Consider the following 23845-nt stretch of genomic DNA (forward strand, 5'->3'; position numbering starts at 1 on the left):
ATTTTGGAGTTGTTAATCATACTGCCATAGGCAAACGGATCAAATGAAATTTTCTAGGCCCTTTCTCACAAATCACAAATCACAATAATACACATTTAGAAGATCACACTTTCACTGAGATCTGTTAAAACAGTTGCATGATGTACTACTATATTAGAAAAGCAGTAGCTCTCCTGTGGGGCTATTCTATTTTAGGTATACTGTGTTAAAGAAGCTGCAGCGGGTAACACTGATATGAGGCTGACAAGTAGATAGCTGCTTGGAAAAATCCATTATTTCTTTGACTATAATATCTGCTGAAGAGTAGAAGCATATTAACTCTTCAAAATATTATTTTGTACCCCACTTTATTTGAGTGATAAGAAGCTTCAAGGTGTAACAGTGGCATAGGGAGGCATAAGTAGCCAGTGTTCTCACAGGCAGCCCCACCCCATGACGATGGCACACTCCTTACAATGGCAGTGGTGTGTTCCCTTTCCAGATGGTTGTGGCAGCAGTGGCAGCTTCCACCCCAGCGAAAGTGTGCTCCACGCTGCAGGCTGTGGCAGTGGGCTGCAGGAGCATGGTGGTGGGGATGGGTAGCATGTGCAGGGAGAAGGACAACCCCACAGCTGCACTCTTCCACTCCCCCACCACTTCCTTCAGGGCATGCCCTCTCTTTCTCTTGCACAGCCTCCCTGCGTTGCACATGTGGCCGGCGCAGCAGACCCAGGAGTGGCTAGCCAGCGAGTGGGGGAGGTGAGTGAGGCAGCCCCAGAAAGAAAGAGTGAGGCAGCCCTGGAGGCAGGAGGGCACGGGTTCTTGGGACCCGTGCTCTCTGTTATAGCTCTGCCCCGAGGTATAGCTTTTTCAGGGCCTGTTACCTTTGTCAGTATAGAAAACTGGAGATTTACAGTGTGCTCTGCAGGCAAGCATCCAGAGATTTGTGGTCATTAGTACAGCAGTCTGTGTTGTTGTTGTTGTTGTTGTTGTTATTTATTCAGTTTGTATACCACCCTTCCAAAAATGGCTCAGGGCGGTTTACACAGAGAAATAATAAATAAATAAGATGGATCCCTGTCCCCAAAGGGCTCACAATCGAAAAAGAAACATAAGATACACACCAGCAACAGTCACTGGAGATACTGTGCTGGGGGTGGATAGGGCCAGTTACTCTCCCCATGTTAAATAAAGAGAATCACCATGTTAAAAGGTGCCTCTTTGTCATGTTAGCTGGGTTCTGCTTTTTTGAGTCTGCTTTTTTTAGTCTTTTTTTGAGTGTTCTGCTTTTTTGAGTCAGTTGCAAAACTAAGACCTCTGAATTAGGAATTAAACATTACTTTAGCTTCCACAGCATGCAAAAGCTGTGATTTACCAGTTATATTTAACAAATTAGCATTCGTCTCCTTAATGGTGAAAAGTTCCACACTTTTATTTAGTACTTTTAATGATCTATCAGAATTGCCACCAAGTAAAGTATGAGCGGGCACATTTGCTTTGTTCTTCATTGTTGATACCCATATCAATAACTGCTCTTATTGCACTAATGCTTGCTGTCAAAACAGTGAACATCTGCTTCCATAATGAAAATGTCCGTATCCTTGTAGATAACCTTAACAAAAATAATATCTTCTCTATTACCAACATTTGACACTTCCTGGACAACTCATGTCAAACTCTTTCAAGACAGTATCAAATCCCATTAATATAACGGTGTAGAGGGCAGTCACTGCTCTTTTTAATTGTTGTACCTTGACTAGAAGTTGTATAGACTGGCCTTTTTCTGAAGTTGTAAATACAACCTTCTGAGAAGGAAGAGGGTTTTGTGTAGTTAGTCTCAGGTACTTACTGATGTCTCCTGGTGGCACTCTCAATACTTTAATTATAATTTATCTTTTGAATACAAGGAAGATTTCACATTTGGCCAAAATTCTAATAAGCTATGAGTTATAAATTTGTCACCTTGTGAGGACCCATGGATAATCCAAAGAACCACACATCCATCAATGTCAGTAACTTGTGAATTTGGTAACATTCAAGCTAAATGTTCAGTGAGAATTTTTTTTTAACATTCACTTGGTTGTTGTAATTATATCACAGTTGCCATTAGCCAATGATGTTGGTATCGGTGCCAACTCATTTGTAAAAGTGTTCTGGAGGCTCATCTAACATGTTGTTATGGAACATATAGCCTGGAGTAAGTTAGCTCAGTACTGAAGCACTTAACACATTAACTGTGCTTTGCATGTTTCCATGAAGTTTTTGGCACAACCCCCTAGTCCCCTGAAGCCCAAGTCTGTGTAACTGAAATAATTGCATTGCTCTTCTGATTATCCCTGCCTCCATTTTCTTCCCCTTCCTGAATTTTCCATGTATCTATTTTCTAGACTGCAGGCCCCTCAGGATAGGAAACTGTCCTCATTCATGGATGGTGCTAAATTCTTTAAAAATCCTAGTCACATTTTCATCATTGTGATTATTCTAGTTAGTTAATTGACGCCTTCGGTCCAGTTACTTTTATAATATTGCTCCCTACCCCCTTGCCCTTGCATCCTTTATTCTTTTTCTTGATGTATTTTCCAGAGACTGTTTATTATATTTATTTATTTTATTACATTATCCATCCAAAGGCTCTGGGCAATGAGGGATGATCAGTAGCATTGATGGGGTCAAGGGCTGCCAGTCTCTATAGAATGTTTTCTGTCATACTGAATGGAAGCGAGTGATTTCTCTTTGTTTGTTTTGACATTCTTGTTAGGACCTGCATTTTCATCCTGCATGTCAAATATAACTATGTGCAAAGACACACTTACCGTTTCTGACAATGGTTTAATGTTACACTAACAAAGAGGCACCTTTTAATGTGGTAATTCTCTTTATTAGGAGGGAGAGAGTAACTGGCCCTATCCATCCCCAGCACAGTACCTCCAGTGACTGTTGCTGTTGTATATCTTATGTTTCTTTTAGATTGTGAGTACTTTGGGGACAGGGATCCATCTTATCATTATACTGAATTCTCTTAGCCAGCCGCCAGTAATGCGTGGGGATTTAGCGCAAGGCTATGCGTGCCGGTGAGAGACGCACCTGATTGGCTGGGTGCCGGTTGGCCTCTGTGAAGCTAATGGTGGTGAGGAGAGGCAGGTGAGGTGGCGGCGGCCGTGGTGGGGAGGTGGTGGTGGGGAGGCATGTGAAGCAGCGGCCGTGTTGGGGAGGCAGAGGTGGCGGTGGGCCCGGATGCGGCGGGGAGGTGGAGGCAGCGGTGGGCCTGGTTGCAGTGAGGAGAGGCAGGTGTGGCTGAGGTGAGGAGAGGCAGGCATGGCAGCGGGCCCGGCCGCGGTGGGGAGGCAGCAGCAGCAAGGAGGTGGCGGCGGGCCCAGGAGGCGGCGGGCCCAGTCGCCAGGGTGAGGAGGCGGCGGGCCCAGCCACCAGGCCAAAAACCACAGTGGGGGGGAGAAGCAGGCCGGGTGGGCATCAGAGATGCTCGCGGGAAGAGGGCGCAGACACTCTGCGCTGGGTCTGCTTGTTTATTTATTATTTCTCTGTGTAAACTGCCCTGAGCCATTTTTGGAAGGGCGGTATAGAAATAAAATAAAATAAAATAAAATAAAATACTACACCTCAGGAATATGTCTGTACTGCATAAATGCTGCTTCAGTTAACATGTCCAACCATTACATATCCCCTCCTTCCATTAATGTAGACAGTATTTCTGTTCTCCAATAATACCATGCATAACTAGGATAATGCCAGTGTCCAGCCACAGAAGGTAAGAAATTCTCTTGAACAGTTCAATACAAGGGCCTTTCTTTCTGCTCTCACAAAATGTATCAGCATAAGTCCTGATGACTTATGTTGTCTATATTTTGCTATCCAAGGTCAATCCATATTTTTATGTCCTACTAGTACTTCTTTATCCAGTGCTGATGTCAGAATGTCATAGCAGTTAACATCCATCACTGTCCTGCAAAATGTCTCCAGCCGCTATTCTCAAAGCTCTTGTATTCTGCCAAACGTTTTTACCAGGCAGCAAACAAATCATATTTCCAAGATAAGGCAACAGAGAGTGATAGTCTAAAACAAATAGTACTACTACCAATGTATTCATAATTCAACTTACTTTTCCCACATACATGAGGAAGTTGCAAAAATGGTCTCCTTGAACTCCAAACCCTACTTTTAGACAAAATACAACTGTTGTCTTAATTCTTGTAGGGACATAGCAGATTATTTTTTCTGTTTGGTAGATACAATGAGTATCTAAATACTATCTTGAATATAACAGTTTTCCCAAGGATGACAAAGTGGCATAATTCAGATTCCAAACAGAATAATAAATGTATAATATAGTCAAACCATTGCACATCATTATGTACTTGTTAGGCTGAACCATGGGCAGCTAAATGTGGTACAGGGTGCAAAATTGAAGTCAGGAGAATCAGCAAGCCAGTAGTTAGAAACAAGCTTAGGGTCAATTCAAGCAGATAAATCAGGAGCCAGGGTTCAAACAGCAAGCTAGAAATCAAGAACAAAACTACGGGTCAAAGTATGAAGATAAGTCTGGGGTTAAACAACAAGCAAGAGGTTAGGAAGCCAAATAGCCCAAAATACAAATATACACCAGAATCAATGAACCTTTGAAACTGAGGCATATCCACTGCTGGTTCTTCTTCTATTGGTGGATTATAGCATAGCAAGACCAGGTAAAGGCCCTGTAACCACCATCTACTACCTTTCTGCTCTGAAAGGCAGCCTCTAAAGTTGGAGCCACAATACACAGCCGTGAAGTTAATCAAACAGCAGTACCTGTCTTAGACAGGAAGCTTCTTATGCTCTTTTGGTTTTGCAGAGAGCAAGTGTGTGCCTTTATGCCCAGGGCCTGGAGGCTGAGAGCCTTGCTGAAGTATTGTAAGCTGCTACAAGGGATAACAGTATTTGGAATTTCAGTCCAGGCCTAGGCACATCCTGAGAGTACCACATTGTATGAGGTTTGATGCACAATCTGTTTTTGCCTATGGGACTAAAATAATTGTTACGATTTTGCTTTAAGCTACAGTAACCCTGTGTGTTTGTGTAGCCCTCTGTTTGATGGGGGAGTGTGGTGCATAGGAACCTAGGCAGCTGCCATATACTGAGTCAGACCATTGGTCCATCTAGCTCAGTATTGGCTACACAGACTGGCAGTGGCTTCTCCAAAGTTGCAGGCAGGAATCTCTCTCAGCCCTATCTTGGAGATGCTGCCAGGGAGGGAACTTGGAACCTTCTGCTCTTCCCAGAGCAGCTCCATCCCCTGAGGGGAATATCTTACTGTGCTCACACATGTGGTCTCCCATTCACAAGCAACCAGGGTGAACCCTGCTTAGCTAAGGGGATAAGTCATGCTTGCTACCACAAGACCAACTCTACTCCCTGGCGTGTGTGTGTGTGTTTGGCCCAAGGGCTTGCTATAGGTGGGAGACTAGGGAAAATAATTTTAAAAGACTTTCTCTTTGTGCAGGAGAGAAAGAAGATATTAAGAAGAAGTTGGATGTTGGAGAAGAGAAATTTATGAAGCGATTGAGACAGGGAGATCTGAGAAGGGACAGAGACTAGGAGACTGGAAGGAGAAGATGGTGGCAGTTTCAACTGCCAAGCAGTTGCAGGGCCAGCATTAGGGGACTGAGGCTAGGGATCTGCACAGAAATGGTGGCGGGGCAGCTCGAAGGGAGGGATACGTTTAAGGGCAGGGGAAGGTACTCTTACTCCCCCTGCCACATTCCCCCTGCCAGTGCTGCACTTTAAAAGGGTCCAGCGGGGCGGCATCATACCTCCCTGCTGCCCCGTTGCCTTGTCATCTGGAAGTACCCAGCACACATGTGATGTGTGCGCTCACATGCCCAATGTGCGTGCCTCTCAATGTGCATGTGCCCGATGTGTGCACGCATGCTGGGTACTTCCGGTCACTTCCAGTCCAATGAGGTGGCAGGGAGGTACACTGCTACCCACCGGAACCTTTTAAAGTACAGCGCTAGTGAGGGAAACATGGTGGGAGGGGTAAGAGGACCCTCCTCCACCCTTAAAGGTATCCCCCCGCCTTTGAACTGGTCAAACCACCGGTCTTTCAAATCTGTTCGGAGGCCCATAAAAGGGCCCCCGAATATGTTCGTGCACATGCCTAACTGAAGCCTGAAGTCACAGACAAACCTGGGGTGCTGCTTTATTATCCATTTTTGTGGAATGCCTTTTGAGGGAACTGTGGTTGTGTGGTTGTGTGTGTGTGTGTGTGTGTGTGTGTGTGAGAGAGAGAGAGAGAGAGAGAGAGAGAGAGAGAGAGAGAGAGAGAGAGAGAGAGAGATTTAATAGGGGTGTGCACAAAACCTCCTGGTTTGGTTCAAGTTCGGACCGGACCGGGCCAGTTTGGTCCCCCCCCCATTGAACCCCTCCCCCTGGTTTGGTATGGTTTGTGGAGGTTTGTCAATCTTTTTTTAAAAAAAAATCTTTCTTTTTTTAACATACCCCCCCGCACATGCACAGCAGCCTCCAAAATGGCTGCCATGCCAAGGAATAGGTCAGAAAAGGGCTGAAGACCACCTGAACCTGACAATTTTTGCATAAAGGAGGGCTGGTGGGGGAGAGGGGACCATGGACCATGGTGGTGACCTTGGGGAAGCCCCCTGGAGGGGGTAGGGTAATTTTTAAAAAAGACTCAACAAACCCCTGAACTCGATCCAGGGTTGAGCCGAACCGGGGGTGGTTCAGCTCGACCCCAAACCTTCAAACCAAACCAGTTCAATATCAAACTAGTATGGATTTGAACCTCTTTGCACACTCCTAATATTTAACAGCATATGATTTCTTAGCTGACTCTTTGTCTCCCGATTGCCGACTCTGAGAAATAAGAGAAGGTTGCAGAATTGGCACTTGAACACTTAGGGACTTGGAATTGATAATAGGCAAATCAGTAGAATAATACTACTCCATTCCAGTCTGTAATTGAAGTGTGTAAAAAGCTAGGACTTGATCTGTATAGAACCATTTTGGTTAATGATGTGTCTTCTCTTGATGGTAAAGTAGTGTGCCATCAAGTTGGTGTCGACTCCTGGTGACCACAGAGCCCTGTGGTTTTCTCTGGTAGAATACAGGAGTGGTTTACCATTGCCATCTCCTGCACAGTATGAGATGATGCCTTTCTGCTGCTGCCCGATATAGGTGTTTCCCATAATCTGGGAAACATACAGCAGGGATTTGAACCGGCAATCTCTGGCTTGCTAGTCAAGTCATTTTCCCACTGCACCATTAGGTGGCTACACACTCTTGATGGTATTGCTGAAATAAGGAGAGCAGTTCTGTAAAAGTGAAACAAAATGATGTGATCTGAACAGGATCTATTTTCTGTAATGCATATATGAAGGGATTTGGGGGACCAGAAAGAACAAAAATAGGAAATTATTCCTGCAGATTCTAGTGTACTACCATATATTTGCTAGTAAAGCCCCTCTCTTTCAGTATACAGAGAGAGCATGTATTTCAAAAGCAGAGGCAGATTCAGAGGCACAAACCATGTTGAATACCTTGTCTTATCTTATAGGACTAGTAAAGGATTGAGAGGCCATAGAGAACTGGGAAGAAATAGTTGGTACACGTTACTAGAGAAATTCCTGTATTTAGTAAATAATACTAAAAATGCAACTGATCTCAAAATTAGAGCTTTTTCAGGCAACTCATCCGGTTCTGTGAAGGGGGTGGATTATTTCATCCAAAGAATTTAGGCCGGAGAGTTAGTAGAAGACTGTAGCATTCCTGAAAAAACATCATGAAGAAAAGAAAAGAGTGATTGAGAGTTTGTCATGCCCTGCCTTGTATGTAACTTTGGGAGCAGGAAAGCAACTGCTGCTGATCACCATTGTTTTTCTGAAGGAGACGATTCCAATTTTAATTCTGTTTTGAAAGGTTTTATCTTTATTCTTTTTAAGGTTTATAAAACCTCTGAGTATCCAGGATTTACTAATACATGGTCAAATCTTGATCAGACTTTAATAAGAACCAGAACTGAGCCATGAAAGTGTAATAATAGGAGTAAGTGTTATGTTTCCTATAAATGCTTTGCAGATTTGACAATTTCACACATGCCAGGGTTCAGCTGCAAGACATAAGCTGTAAGAAACAAGTATTTGCAAGATATAAATTTGCATCTACTAAGCAGAGACATACTTTGAATATTATCCCATGCGAAATTCGTGGATCTGAGTTTGTGTGGCCTAGGATTTACTCAAATCTGGTTTGTTTGTTTGTTTGTTTGTTTGTTTGTTTGTTTGTTTGTTTTTGCAAACCAGCTGTGATTCCCAGATTAAAACCAGCTGTCCTCTTTTTCTTGACCCTAATTTATAATTGTACAGTTGGTCATACTGATGACAGATTGCCTTTGTACTGCTGATAGTCAATCTAAAATATATTTGCCATACAAAGCCTTAATTTAAAGCAACTCAGGGTTTTTAAAAATTGATTAGGAGCCATGGAAACCTCAATTTGGTAGAAAGGATGACTAGATATATTTTTAATAAATAAATCCTTGGCCCAATAATTTTAGTACTAAAAGCTTTAGTAAGTGATATATTTTATTAGTGAGCCATATGTCTGGCATTTAACAGGTACCTTCATAATGCATGCCCAGTAGAAGAGCAAGATTTTTCTTCCACCATTTACTACTACTGATGCTTATTATAGTGATGGGTAGACTTCCCTCAACTGAATCTGGAAATGGATCAGCAACTTCATGGATATAGGTTTCTTTGCCAGATTGAACCATTACAAGTTTTGGGGTTGAGTTCCAGTTCAGCAGTATTTTTTAACTCTTCAGTTCAATCTGGGTATTTAAGAGAACGTCTTCTTCGCTTTGAGCCCCACCACCCATTGAGATCATCAGGAGAGGTCCGTCTGCAGTTGCCACCAGGTTGTCTGGTAGCTACTCAGGGATGAGCCTTCTCCATTGCTGCCCCAAGGCTTTGGAATGTGATCCCTGCTGAAATAAAAGCCACCCCATCTCTTACAACTTTAAAAAAGGCAGTCAAGACACATTTGTTCTCCCAGGCTTTTAATTAGATACTATTTTAATAGTTTGTTGTTTGTTTTAATAGTTTTAACATTGTTTTACATTTCAGATTATCTATCTATCTATCTATCTATCTATCTATCTATCTATCCGATTTATATACCGCCATTCCAAAATGGCTCAGGACGGTTTACATTAAAACAAAAAAATTAAAATCTATTAGCAGTTAAAAACAGAGGTTGTAAAACACCATAAAACTATTTATTTATTTATTTAACACATTTTTATACCTCCCAGAACACAAGTTCTTTGGGCGATTTACAACAAAACAATAAAAATAACCAATAAAAAAATTAAAACATTTCAACTATTAAAATTTAAAATGTTAAAACTATTAAAACACAATTAAAACAATATCTGATTAAAAGCCTGGGTGAACAAATGTCTTGACTGCCTTTTTAAAAGTTGTAAGAGATGGGGAGGCTCTTATTTCAGCAGGAAGCATGTTCCAAAGCCTCGGGGCAGCAATGAAGAAGGCCCGTCCCCGAGTAGCCACCAGGCGAGCTGGTGGCAACTGAAGATGAACCTCTCCAGATTATCTCAATGGGCAGTGTGGTTCATAGCAAAGAAGACCTTCTCTTAAATACCCAGGGCCCAAGCTGTTTAGGGCTTTATGAGTTATAACCAAAACCTTGTACTTTGCCGGGAAACTTATCAGCAGCCAGTGTAGATCTTTTAAGATAGGAGTTATATGGTCTCTCCGAGATGACCCAGAGACCTGGGTCTGGCTGGCGCATTCTGGACTAACTGCAGTTTCCGGACTATGTACAAAGGCAGCCCCACATAGAGTGCATTGCAGTAGTCAAGTCTGGAGGTGACCAGCAGATGTACTACTGTTCTGAGGTCAATTATCTCAAGCAATGGATGCACCTGGCATATCAGCCGTTGCTCATAAAAGGCACCTATGGCCACTGTCTCAGCCTGGGACACCAGGGAGAGTTTTGTGTCCAGAAGCACCACCAGACTGCGTACCTGTTCCTTCTGGGGAAGTGTGACCCCATGCAGAACTGGCAGATCAAAATCATCTCTCGAGTTCCGACACTGCACAATAATAAGTACTTCCATCTTATCTGGATTCAGCCTCAGCCTGTTACCTCTCATCCAGCCCATCACTGCCTCCAGGCAGGCATTTAGGGAGGTTATGCCTTCTCCTGATGATGTTGACACGGAGAAAAAGATTTGGGTGTCATCAGCAAACTGATAACATCTTGCACCAAATCTCCTGATGATCTCTCCTAGCAGTTTCATGTAGATGTTAAACAACATCGGAGACAATATGGAGCCCTGAGGGACACCATAGCAAAGTTCAGTTTTTGAAGAACAACAGTCCCCGAGAGACACCATCTGGAATCTGCCCGAGAGGTAAGAGTAGAGCCACTGCAAAGCAGTGCCTTCCACCCCCAACCCCCTTAGACGATAGTATTGAAAGCCGCTGAGAGGTCCAAAAGGACCAACAGAGTCACACTTCCTGTGTCAATTCCCAATTGGAGATCATCCATCAGGCTGACCAAGGCAGTCTCCACCCCATAGCCTACACGAAAGCTGGTCTGAAACAGGTCTAGAGTAATCAGTTTAATCCAAGACTGCCTGGAGTTGGGAGGCCATCAGTTACCTTGCCCAGCCATGGAAGGTTGGAGACAGGCCTATAGTTGCTCAACTCTGGGGAACCCATGGCAGGCTTCTTCAGAAGTGGTCTAATAATTGCCTCCTTAAGACAAGGAGGTATCCTGCCCTCCCTCAGAGAAGCATTTATGATCTCTACTAGGCCTTATACAACAACCTCTTTGCCAGATAGTATTAGCCATGTCAGGCAAGGGTCAAGAGAACAGGTGGTAGGCCACATCGCTCCAAGCAGCTTGTCCATATCCTCATGAGTCACAAACTAATTTTAACAATAATGGTTAAAACATTCAAAATAGTTTTAAAACCTTGAAAAACCAGGTTACAACGTTAAAACCATTTACAACAGTTTAAAAACCCTGGAAGGCCAGGCCAAACAGATAGGTTTTGAGGGATCTCTTGAAGGCCAATAAAGAATTCAGATTATGGATTTCTGCAGGGAGTGTATACCACAAACCCAGGAGCAGGTACAGAGAAGGCCTGCATCTGAGTCGCCACCAGACGCACTGATGGTAGCTGGAGATGGACCTCCTCAGATTGCCTTAACGTGCGGTTATTACAATATTTTATTAGATTGTTGTAATATTTTAACCTTTTTATTTGTTATTTGTATTGTTTTCTTGTAAACCACCCATATTTGCATTTTGGGTGGTATACAAATTTATTGTTGTTTTTATCAACAACAAAGAATTCAGCTTGCTGCCTTATGAGCCACCAACCCTTGTGGGCTCTGTGCTGTGGGAAGAGACTGGACATCTATCTGATAGTAAATGCAGAAGTCATTCAAGGGGACATAGACATGGGTATCTCATAAGCCTTCTTCTGTTTGGAAAGCAGGCTAAAATGAACTTACCCTATTTAGGATGAATGGTAGAATGGCAGCAAGGAGGTCCTGCATTGCCAAAGAAATACAAAAAGTGTCCCATCTCAGTTCACGAATTTCCCATACTGAAGTCTAGTTGCTGGACAACAGCCTATAGGTGATCAAGCCACAGAGTACCAGAAGGCTCATAGTTCGCGTCCTGCCTCAATACACCCAGAGCAGAGAGGAACTCTCACTACTCCTCTCCTGGGTGCCTGATTATTGAATTTGTTTTGAACTAGTTACTGCTTTTTTGTTTTGTTTAGGGGCTTGGTTCAGGTTCAGGTTCAGGTTCATGAGCTTTTAGGTTTAGGTTCTGTTCTAGTCCATGCAAAAAAAAATTCTCGGAATTGTGTGTTAGTGTTAGGTTCAGATTCGGGTTTGGTTTGATTTTCTGCTTTTTTCCTAAGTTGACCTGTAATGTTGGTTGAATCTTATAGTGGCTTACAGTATTTTAAAACGGTTTCTCAACACTTTATCTATTTGGGGGGATCAAGATGTTCATACTCATTACAGCTTCAGGCAGTGCTGTGCAAACACCTCAAAAACGGTTCTTAAATCTCCAGATAAATGTGGGCAAAAGGACAGGCAAGTTATCTAGCCTTAGGAACAAGGAGCTGTGCAATCCCAACTCATTTCTGACTACTTAGATCAAATAAAACCTCAACCCCAACATATGTAACCTCAAGTTTATGCAGAAGCCCTTTATATGCTTTCTGTTTGCACTTTTCTTGATCTTTGTAGTTCATAGTAAGATAAAAACCATTCTTCTAGAAAGCCTCCATGTTAAATGCAAATTAACAGATAATTAATCTGCAATTAAATTGCAGATCAATCTGCAAATCTGCAAATGCAAATTAACAGATACTTAATCTGTTTGGAAGGAAAGGACAAATGGAGGGCTAGATTCAGACCTCTTCCACTCCCACACACACCTGCTCAGTATTACAGAACACAAGGTGATGGAGTCTGCACATTCTGCATTCAGACTTGTAGATCAGTCAGGGAAATGCTTATGTTGCACCCATTTGTGCTTATGTTTACTCCTGTTGAGTTGGGATTTGATTGATTGATTGATTAAGTGCCATCAAGTCGGTGTCAACTCTTGGCAACCACATAGATAGCTTCTCTCCAGGATAATCTGTCTTCAACTTGGCCTTTAAGGTCTCTCAGTGGTGCATTCATTGTTGTTGAGTCCATCCACCTTGCTGCTGGTCATCCTCTTCTTCTCTTTCCTTCAACTTTTCCCAAGCATTATGGACTTCTCAAGGGAGCTAGGTCTTCACATAATGTATCTGAAGTATGATAGTTTGAGCCTGGTCATTTGTGCCTTGAGTGAAAATTCTGGATTGATTTGTTCTATGATCCATTTATTTGTTTTCCTGGCTGTCCATGGTATCCTTAAAAGTCTTCTCCAGCATCAGCATCCAAAAGTTTTCTATCTTGCTTCTTCAAAGTCCAGCTTTCACATCCATAGAGTGTCACGGGGAAAAACCATTGTCCAAATGATTCTAATCTTTGTAGGTATAGACACGTCACGGCATCTAAATATCTTTTCCAAGGCCTTCATTGCAACCCTACCAAGTGCTTTGTCTGTGGCGTATTTCTTGACTGCTGGATCCTTTACTGTTGATGGTTGATCATAAAAGGCAGAAGTTATCCACCACTTCAGTGTCCTCATTATCAATTCTGAGGCTGGTTGCTGAACCCGTTGTCATTCGTTCAGTCTTCTTTACATTTAATCCCATTTTTTAACAGTGCTCCTTGACTTTCATTACTAGAGCTTGCAGATCATCTGCATTCTCAGCTATCAGAGTGGTGTCATCAGCATAGCACAAGTTATTGATATTTCTTCCTCCTTTGAATCCATGCTCATCTTCTTCCATACCAGCTTCTCTCAGTATATGTTCAGCCTATAAACTGAATGTTAGAAGAAAGTATACAGCCTCACCTTACTCCTTTTTAAAAACTCTATCCCAACCTTCTCTTCGATCACCCAGTTATTGCATTGAACAAATCTGAGAGAAGGGTTTTGTACAATTTTGTTCCACACTTGTTTCTGAAACATAAGACATTGTTACAATTCGTTGGGATAGCTGACTGTAATTATTCTTCAATAATCTGGAACTTAATTACAGCAGTGCACTATGTGGAGATGCCTGGCTTTGAGTGACAGGGTTGGGTTGCTGGAAATTCTTTATATCGGTATCTATAACAGTATTCTTCATTGTAAGGCCTGGGGGCCAGTGGTGGTCTCCAACAACCCTAAGTACAGCCTCCTGATTAATTGTTTATTGGCCCTGTGTGAAGCTTTGGCCAAAATGAATACTCTGCACAATCCCCTTGGCACTGTGCCGAAACTATCATTCCCACCATGAAGTGTTCTACTTTATGCCTTGCCAGGGGACTCCTTTAATGAAAATTGAGCTCTTTTGAGCCCCTGTACCATCTTGGAAGGTGTGCACAGACTGTTGGGACACTCTGATATTTTGGCACAGTTATCATGCTGAGATACCTAGCAAGTTTGATATTTGTAGTTTGATTTCATTGTAGCATTCATTGTCTAATAACTAATCTGGCTTTTACATATCCCAATGAAACTAACAAATCAGGAGACAACCCATAACAACATAATTTCCTCTCCAGAGTACAAGATGAAAATTTATCCAAAAGGACCAAAGATGCCCGGCCAGAAATTGGAAAATTTATTTTTAACCATAGCTCAAAAATGCTAAGCTATTGCCCTGTTTCAGCCTTTAATAAACCCACCTCCAATCAAAGTGCAGCACTTGGTACACAACATGGGATAAACTCCTTAGAAATTTTATTTGATGGGCTTCTAGTTTTGCAGGTTTAATGTAAGGCCCAATGTGTGTCCCCTACAGAAGTTGCATATGAGACTTAACTGAATATAATTTAATCACAGCTGGGATAAATTAAGCTCCCTAGTTGGCCCAATAAACAGAAAGAATGACCATTGCAGACCTCTGTGCATTCAAAAGCACATCGCTTAAGTAGGCTTACCCTAACTTGTGACTGTTTAGCCACCAATTTCTTAGTTCAGTTTGCTTCTTAAACATTATTTTTGTTTTATCATAATTCAGTTTTAGTGCCTGATTTTTACAATAAGAAGTTAGGGCACACAAGGCTCCCCTCAAGCCAACTGAAGTTAGAGAGAGGAGAATGCCATCATCAGCATAAAGTGAAATAGATGAATGCCTATCCGCTAATCTTGGTGGATGATGACTGAAGTCTGCCAAATAAGATAAAAGAGAATTGATACAAAATTGAATAAAATTGGGGACAGAATACAGCCTTGCCTCACCCATCCTTTTGTTGGCACTTCTTTAGAAAGATGACCTGCTGTACAGCACCACACTTTTAAACAGGAACCCCCATAAACTTTGTATATTTGAAGAAGAAGACAATGCTCTATTGAGGAATCCAGTAATTTGTGCCACATTTCTCTTGATATTAAATCAAGCACATTTTTTAGATCTATAAAAGCAACATACAATACCTTTTTTGGTTTTGTGGAATATTTTCCAGCCAAATGTGGTAATATCTGTGCTTTTTCCACTGTTGAGCTACTGGCTCTAAAGCCGACCTGTTCATCTGCCAAAATGTTATCAGTATCAATCCAGTTATATAAATGCTTAATTTGTCATATAAATGCTTAGCATAAATTTTACTCACAACACATAACAGACTTATAGGTCAATAATTTGCAGGCAGATCATGCTTGCCTTAATTATAGAGAGGAATTATTATTACAGTACCCCTATCTCTAGGTACATAAGCAGTACAGTCAATAGCAGAAAAGAGTGAGAGAAGCACTAGCGCCCAGCATTCAAGATTTTCCTTAATTAATTCAATTGAAATTAAATTTAAAGCTATGGGGGCTGAAGCAGCAAGGTAGACAGCTCAAGCACAAGTGGAGAAAGACTCTGCTCGAATCCAACAGATTATAACACAGAGCGCATTTGAAGATCTTTTCTCTGGCAATGCATGCAGCAAAGAAATTGTTCTTTTCTGCCCACATTGCTTCTGCAAGCTCATGTCCAGCAGAGTTGTCTAGGGTTGTGAGAGGACTAGCACATGCCCCTCCTCCCCTGAATGAGTATTTGGATCCATCATTTACCCATTGTGACATTTTTAATGAGTTTTTGCAGATAAAATCTCTCGTATTCGACTCTACAGTTACTACACAGTCTATTGTGAACTAGAAAAAGAGAACTCTACAGTTACTACAGAGTCTGTTGTGGTGGTGTCCAGCAGCTCCTCTTGTGTGCCTAAAATGGATCAATTTCAATTTGTGACTCCTGAGGATATTGGGACACTGAACCTCACCAACTGTTCTCTTGGCCCTTTCCCAACCTGGCTTATACGATCTAGCAGTGAGGTTATTGGAGTGGACCTTGTTAAGATAATTCGTGCTTCTCTAAGGGAGAGCAGGATACCTCTTTGTCTCAAGGAGGCAATTATTAGACCACTCTTGAAATGGCCTGCATTGGATCCCTCAGAGTTGGGCAATTATAGGCCTGTCTCCAACCTCCCATAGTTAGGCAAGGTGATTGAGAGGGTGGTGGTTTCTCAGCTCCATGCTGTCTGGGAGGAAGCAGATTATCTGGACCCATTTCAAAATGGATTTTGGGCAGGCTATATGGGGTTGAGACAGCCTTAGTCAGCCTGTTGGATTATCTCCAATTAGGAATTGTCACGGGGAGTGTGACTCTGTTGATCGTTTTTTATCTCTTGGTGGATTTCGATACCATTGACCACGGTATCCTTCTGGGGAGCCTGAAGGGGTTGGGTGTGGGAGGCACAGCTTTGCAGTGGTTCTGCTCCTACCTCTCGGGTAGGTTCCAGATGGTGTTGCTTGGGGACTGTTGCTTTTCAGAAAAAGAGCTCCAGTATAGAGTCCCGCAAGGCTCCATACTGTCTCCAATGCTTTTTAACATCTACATGAAACTGCTGGGAGAAATAATTGGGATTTGGTGCAGGCTGTTACCAGTATGCTGATGACACCCAAATCTATTTCTCCATGTCAACATCATCAGGAAATAGCCTAACTTCCCTATATGCCTGCCTGGAGGCAGTAATGGGCTGGATGAGGGAGAACAAACTGAGGCTGAATCCAAGCAAGACAGAATACTCATTGTGGGAAATCAAAACTTAGGAAGTGGGTTAGATCTGCCAGTTCTGGATGGGGTTGCACTCCCTTGGAAACAGCAGGTAAGTAGTCTGGGAGTACTTCTGGACCCAAACCTCTCCCTGATTTCTCAGGTTGAGGCAGTGGGAGTGCTTTCTTTCAGCTTCAGCTGATTTGCCAGCTACCTCTATTTCTGGAGATAAATGACCTTAAAACAGTGGTGTATATGCTGGTAACATCCAGCCTCAACTACTGCAATGTGCTCTATGTTGGGCTGCCTTTGTATGTAGTTTGGAAACTGCTATTAGTACAGAATGCAGTAGCCAGCGTTGTTCTCTGGGGGTTGCCCGAAGATATCTTGGCTACTGCAATGCACACAGACTTGACTACTGCATAGTCAAGGCTACTTGACTAATACAGACTTGACTACTGCAATGCACTCTATGTGGGGCTGCCTTTGTACGTAGTTCAGAAACTGCTGTTAGTCCAGAATGCGGTGGCCAGATTGGTCTCTGGGTCATCTTGTAGAGACCATAACACTCCTGTCTTAAAAGATCTACACTGGCTGCCGGTACATTTCTGGGCAGAGTACAAGGTTTTGGTTATAACCTATACTGCCCTAAACAGCTTGGGCCCTGAGTATTTCAGAGTAGGGATGTGGGAACTGGTTCGAACCCAAACGGGTACGAATTTGAACCAGGGTGGTTTGATGGTTTGAATTCGAACCAAACCAGCCATCAGGTTTGAGCTGCAGGTTTGAATATGAACCAGACTGGGTGTCACGCCCTCGATCTCAGACAGCGAGGAGGAAGGGGAAGCTGTCAACTTTCCAGGCAATGCAGGAGTGTCTGAGGGGCAGAGCCCGGCTGTCAGTGTTCATGAAACAGCTGTGGCTAATGATTCAGAGCAGGCACAACAACCTGAGGCAGCAGAAATCGTGCAGGACCAATCCCAAGAGGAGCTATGCAACCAACCCCCGCTGACCCCACAACAGCGGCGTGTCACGAGACACAGGGCTCAATTGGAGACTATTAGGAGAAGCAAATGCCTCTTGCAGAGGGCTGATAAGCCTTGAATTCCTGCCAGCCAGGAGCTCTCGGCTTGTACTATAAATCACGTCACCAGCCTTCTACTCACTGCTGAAAAGCAACATTCGTCAACGTCTGTGTCGACAGTGTGCAGCCAAGTCCGGTCAAGACGAACTTCCCGAGCCGCATCCAGTTTCAGCAGCTCAGTTTTGTCTCGTGATCTTCCCTGGCAGTTGGCCAGACCCCTGACACTGGGGGTGGTTCGATTCAAACCGGTTCAAACTGGTTTGAACCTCCAAAAGTGGGTGGGGTGGTAGCTGGCACCTATGGGTACCTACCACCCAAACCCCAAAGCAATCAGACACTCATACGATTTTTAAAATGAATTTTTGAAATGTGTTTTTATTTTTCTCTCATAGGGTATAATGGGACTCGAACCAGCCCATTATTCCCTTTTGTGGAGCACCCATGGGTGCCAACAACTACCCAAACCCCGAAGCAATCAGACACCCCTACAATTTTTAATGAATATTTGAAATATTTTAATTATTTTTCTCATAGGGTATAATGGGACCTGAACCAGCCCATTATCCCCTATTGTGGAGCACCTAGGGGCACAAAAGTGGGGTGGGTGGTAGGCACCCAGGGGTTCCTACCACCCACAAAACCCCAAGGCAATCGGACACTCATCCGATTATTGGTGAATTTAAAAAGTATTTACTACCACCCACCACACTCCACTCTAGGACACCCCTTTCCTCCCGATGTGAAGCTATACATTTGCTGCAATCCTCATTATTCCCTATGAGGAATTCAAAAATACTTTTTAAATTCACCAATAATTGGAGGAGTGTCCAATTGCCTTGGGGTTTTGTGGGTGGTAGGAACCCCTGGGTGCCTACCACCCAACCCACTTTTGGAGGTTCGAACCAGTTCTAAATGGTTTGAACTGGTTCGAAACCAACCGGGGGTGGGGGTTCGAGCAAAACCAAAACCGAACCATCCCCTCCTGGTTCGAACCTGGTTCAAATTCAAACCGAACCAGGCAAACCGGTTTTGTGCACATCCCTATTTCAAAGAACGTCTTCTTCGCTATGAACCACACCACCCATTGAGATCATCTGGAGAGGTTCGTCTGCAGTTGCCACCGGCTCGTCCGGTGGCTACTCAGGGATAAGCCTTCTCCATTGCTGCCCCGAGGCTTTGGAACACACTTCCTGCTGAAATAAGAGCTTCCCCATCTCTTACAACTTTTAAAAGGGCAATCAAGACGCATTTGTTCACCCAGGATTTTAATTAGATACTGTTTTAATTGTGTTTTAATAGTTTTAACTTTTTAATTTTAATTGTTGAAATGTTTTAATCTTGTATTGGCTGTTTTTATTGTTTTGTAAACCACCCCGAGAACTTGCGTTTCGGGTGGTATAGAAATGAAATGAAATGGAATGGAATGAATGAATGAATGAATGAATGAATGAATAAATAAATAAATAAATATCATGTTACAACCATTTTAAAAGAATTACACTGGCTGCCAATAGGTTTCTAGGTGAAATACAAAGTCTGGTTTTTTCTTATAAAGTCCTAAACTTCTTGGGTCCAAGGTATTTAAGAGAGCGCCTTCTTCTTTATCAACTCCACCACCCGTTAAGATCATCTGTGGAGGTCCGGTTTTGGTTGCCACTGGCTCAGTTGGTGGCGACTTGAAACCAGGCCTTTTCTAGAGTTGTGCCAGGACTCTGGAACACGCTTTCTAACAAAATTAGAGTTTCCCCTTCTCTGAATGTTTTAAAGAAGGACCTAAAGACATGCCTGTTTAGTCAGACTTTTAGGTTATAGTTTGAAAGCTTCAGTTTTAGTGTTTTTATAGTATTTTAAATTGTTTTAATTATGTTAATGTTTTAATTGGTTTTATATTGTAAACTGCCCAGGGACATTTTGTATGGGGTGGTATATAAATAGACTAAACAAACAAACAAGCAAATAAATAGATCAGGGGGGTTGCCTACTTTAAACTGGTGTACCAATGAAGGGACCTCAGAAACTGTTACTGGAGACCATTTAGGTATGAATTCTTCACTCAGTTCCAAAGTAAAATTGCCGGGCTCGTCAGCCATGGAAATAGTCCTCCTGCACTTTAGATGGGATATGAAAGGCAGGACAAGATGGTCCCTATGTAGGCTGCATTTTAATTAGCCACCAAAAAGTCATGGAATTTTTAAAATGCACAACTACAATCCTTTGCTGCCATGATGATTCTGTAGCTCTCATCTTTTTAGCTTTTATATTATTAGTCACAATTGCAGAATGAGCATTTTGAAATGGTTCAGACTCGAGGGCCAGAGCAACTCAGAGGGGTAACAGGGGGAAACGGCGCCCAGGGCAAGCTCTGCCCCTGAAATTGTGCCCCCTGCCCCCCCCCATACCTGCGCCCTGGCCGGACTCCGCGGCGGTGGCGGGCGGCAGCAGATCGTGCGGCGGTGGCGGGCAGCGGCGGATCGTGTGCCCCATGGCTTGTGGCGCACAGTGTCAGTGTGGGAGTGACCGAGTGAGCGCGGCGGTGGCGGGCGGTGGCAGATTGCACGGCGGTGGCAGGCGGCGGTGGGAGTGAGCGCGGCGGTGGGTGGCGGCGGATTGCGGAGTGCGCAGAGTGACACCGAGGCCTGCCGTCTGGCCCGGCGTCACTTCCCAACTGCGAGGCACGCCTGCGCAGTTCATTCTATAAACTGCGCAGGTGCGCCTGTGCAGTTGGGAAGTGACGCTGGCCCAGACGGCAGGCCTCGGCGTCGCTCTGCGCACTCGGCGATCTGCCGCCACCCCGCCCACCGCCGCCACACTCACTCCCGCCACCGCCGCGCTCATTCCCGCCACCGCCGCGCTCACTCCTGCCGCCGCCCGCCACCGCCGTGCTCACTCAGTCACTCCCACGCCACCACTGTGCTCCACAAGCCATGGGGCACACGATCCGCCATCGCGCGATCCGCCGCCGCCCGCCACCGCCATGCGATCCATGGGGGATGGGGGGGCCGTGGCACTTTTGGCGCCCCCCACGTGACCCAACAAAGTGGCGCCCAGGGCACGTGCCCTGCCTGCCCCCCCTATCGTTACGCCCCTGGAGCAACCTGACTTCTAACTGTCTCAGATCATCTAACCCAAGACGGCTAAATCTCAGCTATGGCATCAACATTCTACACTAATTCCAAAAAAGATTGCCTTTCAAATGAATTTAAATGTAGAACTCGTGGTAAGTGATCACTATCCAGGTGACTCACAATTTTAAATTGCTTCAAAAAGGTTAATAAATTCCTTGAGACCATAAGATAATCAACAGTTGACATTTTGGACCCAAACCAGTATGTAAATTCTCCTGGAAAATCATCATGGACTGCAGCATTTAATAAATGTATATCTAATCCTGTTGTAGCTTGTGCTAAACATAAGCCTGCATAATTTCCAACCTTGTCTTTAAATGTAGTGTAACAAGTGGAGAGGAAACACCCTCAATATCAGTTGGGCAGACTTTAAACTTTAGCAACAGGAATCTATGATTATAGATGAAATACAAGATTATAGATGAATACAATTTTGTCGTAAATTACAGCTTTTTGACCATATCACTTTTTTGTTTCTACAGATTTCTATTGGTGCTGGTTTGCTTAATTTTCAGTGTTCTGTCCACTATAGAACACTACTCTGAATTTGCCACTGGAACACTCTTTTGGATGGTAAGTTATCTAATTTAAAATATTGTGCGAAATGTCTGTACTGTAGATCTGTTGGAATTAGGGCTGGATCAAAAAAAATTCAGAGTTCTTCCAAAAAGGAACTAGAATTCAAAAAAGAGGTTCAGTTCCCCCACTTACCCACCCGAGGAGAAACATCAAATAAAGTTCTTAGACAGCGAGGCTGTTCTTAGGTGCAAGCAAAAATGGGCTAACAAAGCCAAGCCCAGTCTTTCCTGCGTGTGAGAACCCCTGGGGTCACACCTGATCCTGGCAGCACCTCAGCAGCAAACCCGCTAAGTGAGGGCTAAGAGAGATAGCGCTCTCTTAACCCCATTTTTAAATTGTCTGCGGGTCTCCCGGCTGGCGTCAGGGGAATCCCCATAATGCACCTCTCACTCACGCTGTGCATTATGGGAGTTTTGGGGGCTGGGACGAAGTGTCCCATTCCCTGACCTTCCACGCTGCCAGCAGCTGCCAGCAATCATGTGGACAGGTGATCCACTCACCTGTCAGTATCTGGCCACCTGGCAGGGAAGTTCACAGTACCAGACGGAGCTGCAGAAACAAGATACAGCTCGGACACAGTTCTTCTTTATCAGGCTTGGCTGCAAGCTGTCGACACGAAAGTTGACAAACGTTGCTTTCCAGCAGTGAATAGAAAGCTGGTGACATAATTTATAGTACAAGCCGAGAGCTCCCAGCTGGCAGGAATTCAAGGCTTATCAGCCCTCTGCAAGAGGCGTTTACTCCTCCTGATAGTTTCAAGCTGAGTTCTTCGCCTTGTAATACGCCTCTGTTGTGGAGTCAGTGGAGGTTGCTTGCATAGCTCCTCTTCTGATTGGTCCGTCACGGTTTCTGCTGTCTCAGGTTGTTGTGCCTGCTCTGAATCATCTGCCTCAGCCGTTTCTTGGAAACTGACAGCCGGGCTCTGCCCCTCAGACACCCCGGCATCGGCTGAAAAGTTGACAGCTTCCCCTTCCTCCTCGCTGTCTGAGATTGAGGGCGTGACATCACCCAGAGAGAAAAGAGGGATCATCTATGGGGAGGTAGGTGCAAGCAGCCTTCCTCCCCACTCTCCCTCAAGCCCTTTCGCACCAATCATGAGAATGGGCTCAGTGTCTCCACATTCCTAGGATATTCCTACAAAAAAGCAAAATGCAGGTCCCCCCTCACAAAAAACAAACAAAAAACTTTCCAGTTTTCCCTAAAGTGGGGGCTCATGGGGGGAGGGGGGCCTCCAAAGTCCTTTAAGTCAGGGCTTCCAAAATGCCTAGGTGCACCACTGATTCAGATATAACAGTTCCACATTCACTAGAGTCCAGGTCATATATAACACGAAACCAGAAGCTGGCAAACTCACAGTTTCAATCTGGAACTGTAAAATGCACCACAAACGTTTCTTAAATGCAGCCACTCAAACTCCAGTTGCAGGAGAGGGTAGCCCATCCCTGCTGCTCAGCAGCTGAGGCCAGTCCCAGCAGGTTCCATGGTCAGGCTGCGTCGGCCTGTCAGTGGAGTGGCCGCAATTGGCCACGATCTTGAAGGGGCCATGCCAAGTGCAATCGTGCATTTTCGTAGCGAGCCACCCACCCTCGACATAGAAAGGACATTTAAATCCCTTTAAATGCCTTGCAATGCCATGCTACATTGGTAGCGCTTCTTCTGGCAGTGATGGCAGAGGTGGCCCTCTGATATTCCCACACAAGCACAAAATCGGGGATGGAGGGGTCCGGGGGGGAGGGGGTATTTTCCTGTTACTCTGGTAGTGTGTAGGGGAGGGAGGGGGTATTTTCCTGTTACTCTGGTAGGGGAGTGAAGCATGGAGACTTCCGAGGAGAACAAAGGATGTTGGGTGGGGGGTGGGGGGTCTGTCCCACCATAACCTGGGATAATGTTGCAAAGGGTAACCCTGGCAGAGCAGTCCATGCAGACCCAAGTGATATCCTTCTTACCGGCAGCTTGCTGCTGAGTGGGCTTACCCTTTCATGAGAGCTCCAGTCTTCTGGGGGAGGCTATGTGGGTGCTGGTCAACCCACGGACTGTGAGCTCACGAGTTGAGCCAGTCCACCCACCCACCCATGGGAGCCTCTCTATGGTAAAAGTTGTTGCAGAATGTGAGCTGTCTGCATGCTTTCAGAACAAACATTGGAGAAAGGTTTAAGATAACTTTAGTTGTGAGACAAACAGAAGAGGCACTTTGAGATCAGTATAGAACTTGCTGACTCACACACAGGAACAGGAACAAACAGGAACAGAAAGGAGAATAGAAACTCCTAGCTAGCCCAACCAGTACTGAGGAAGCTACAGTGCCCCCTCTGGCTTCATAGCAAATTACATGAAAACTATACACAGTAAGTTAGGCTGCAGCTGTTGCATATCCCAACAAAAGATAGA

At 44.2% G+C, this 23845-nt stretch overlaps 1 protein-coding gene across 1 annotated transcript in view; it reads left to right on the plus strand.

Moving 5' to 3' along the window:
• LOC128327309 (potassium voltage-gated channel subfamily KQT member 1-like) overlaps positions 1-23845 on the plus strand; it is a 556996-nt gene that overhangs the window by 24882 nt on the left and 508269 nt on the right. Inside the window, exon 2 of the mRNA XM_053255983.1 lies at positions 21361-21451. Coding sequence (XP_053111958.1) covers positions 21361-21451 — 91 coding nt within the window. The remainder of the gene's footprint in view (positions 1-21360; positions 21452-23845) is intronic.

The sequence above is a fragment of the Hemicordylus capensis genome, chromosome 5 (assembly GCF_027244095.1).
Source record: "Hemicordylus capensis ecotype Gifberg chromosome 5, rHemCap1.1.pri, whole genome shotgun sequence".
Lineage (NCBI taxonomy): Eukaryota > Metazoa > Chordata > Lepidosauria > Squamata > Cordylidae > Hemicordylus > Hemicordylus capensis.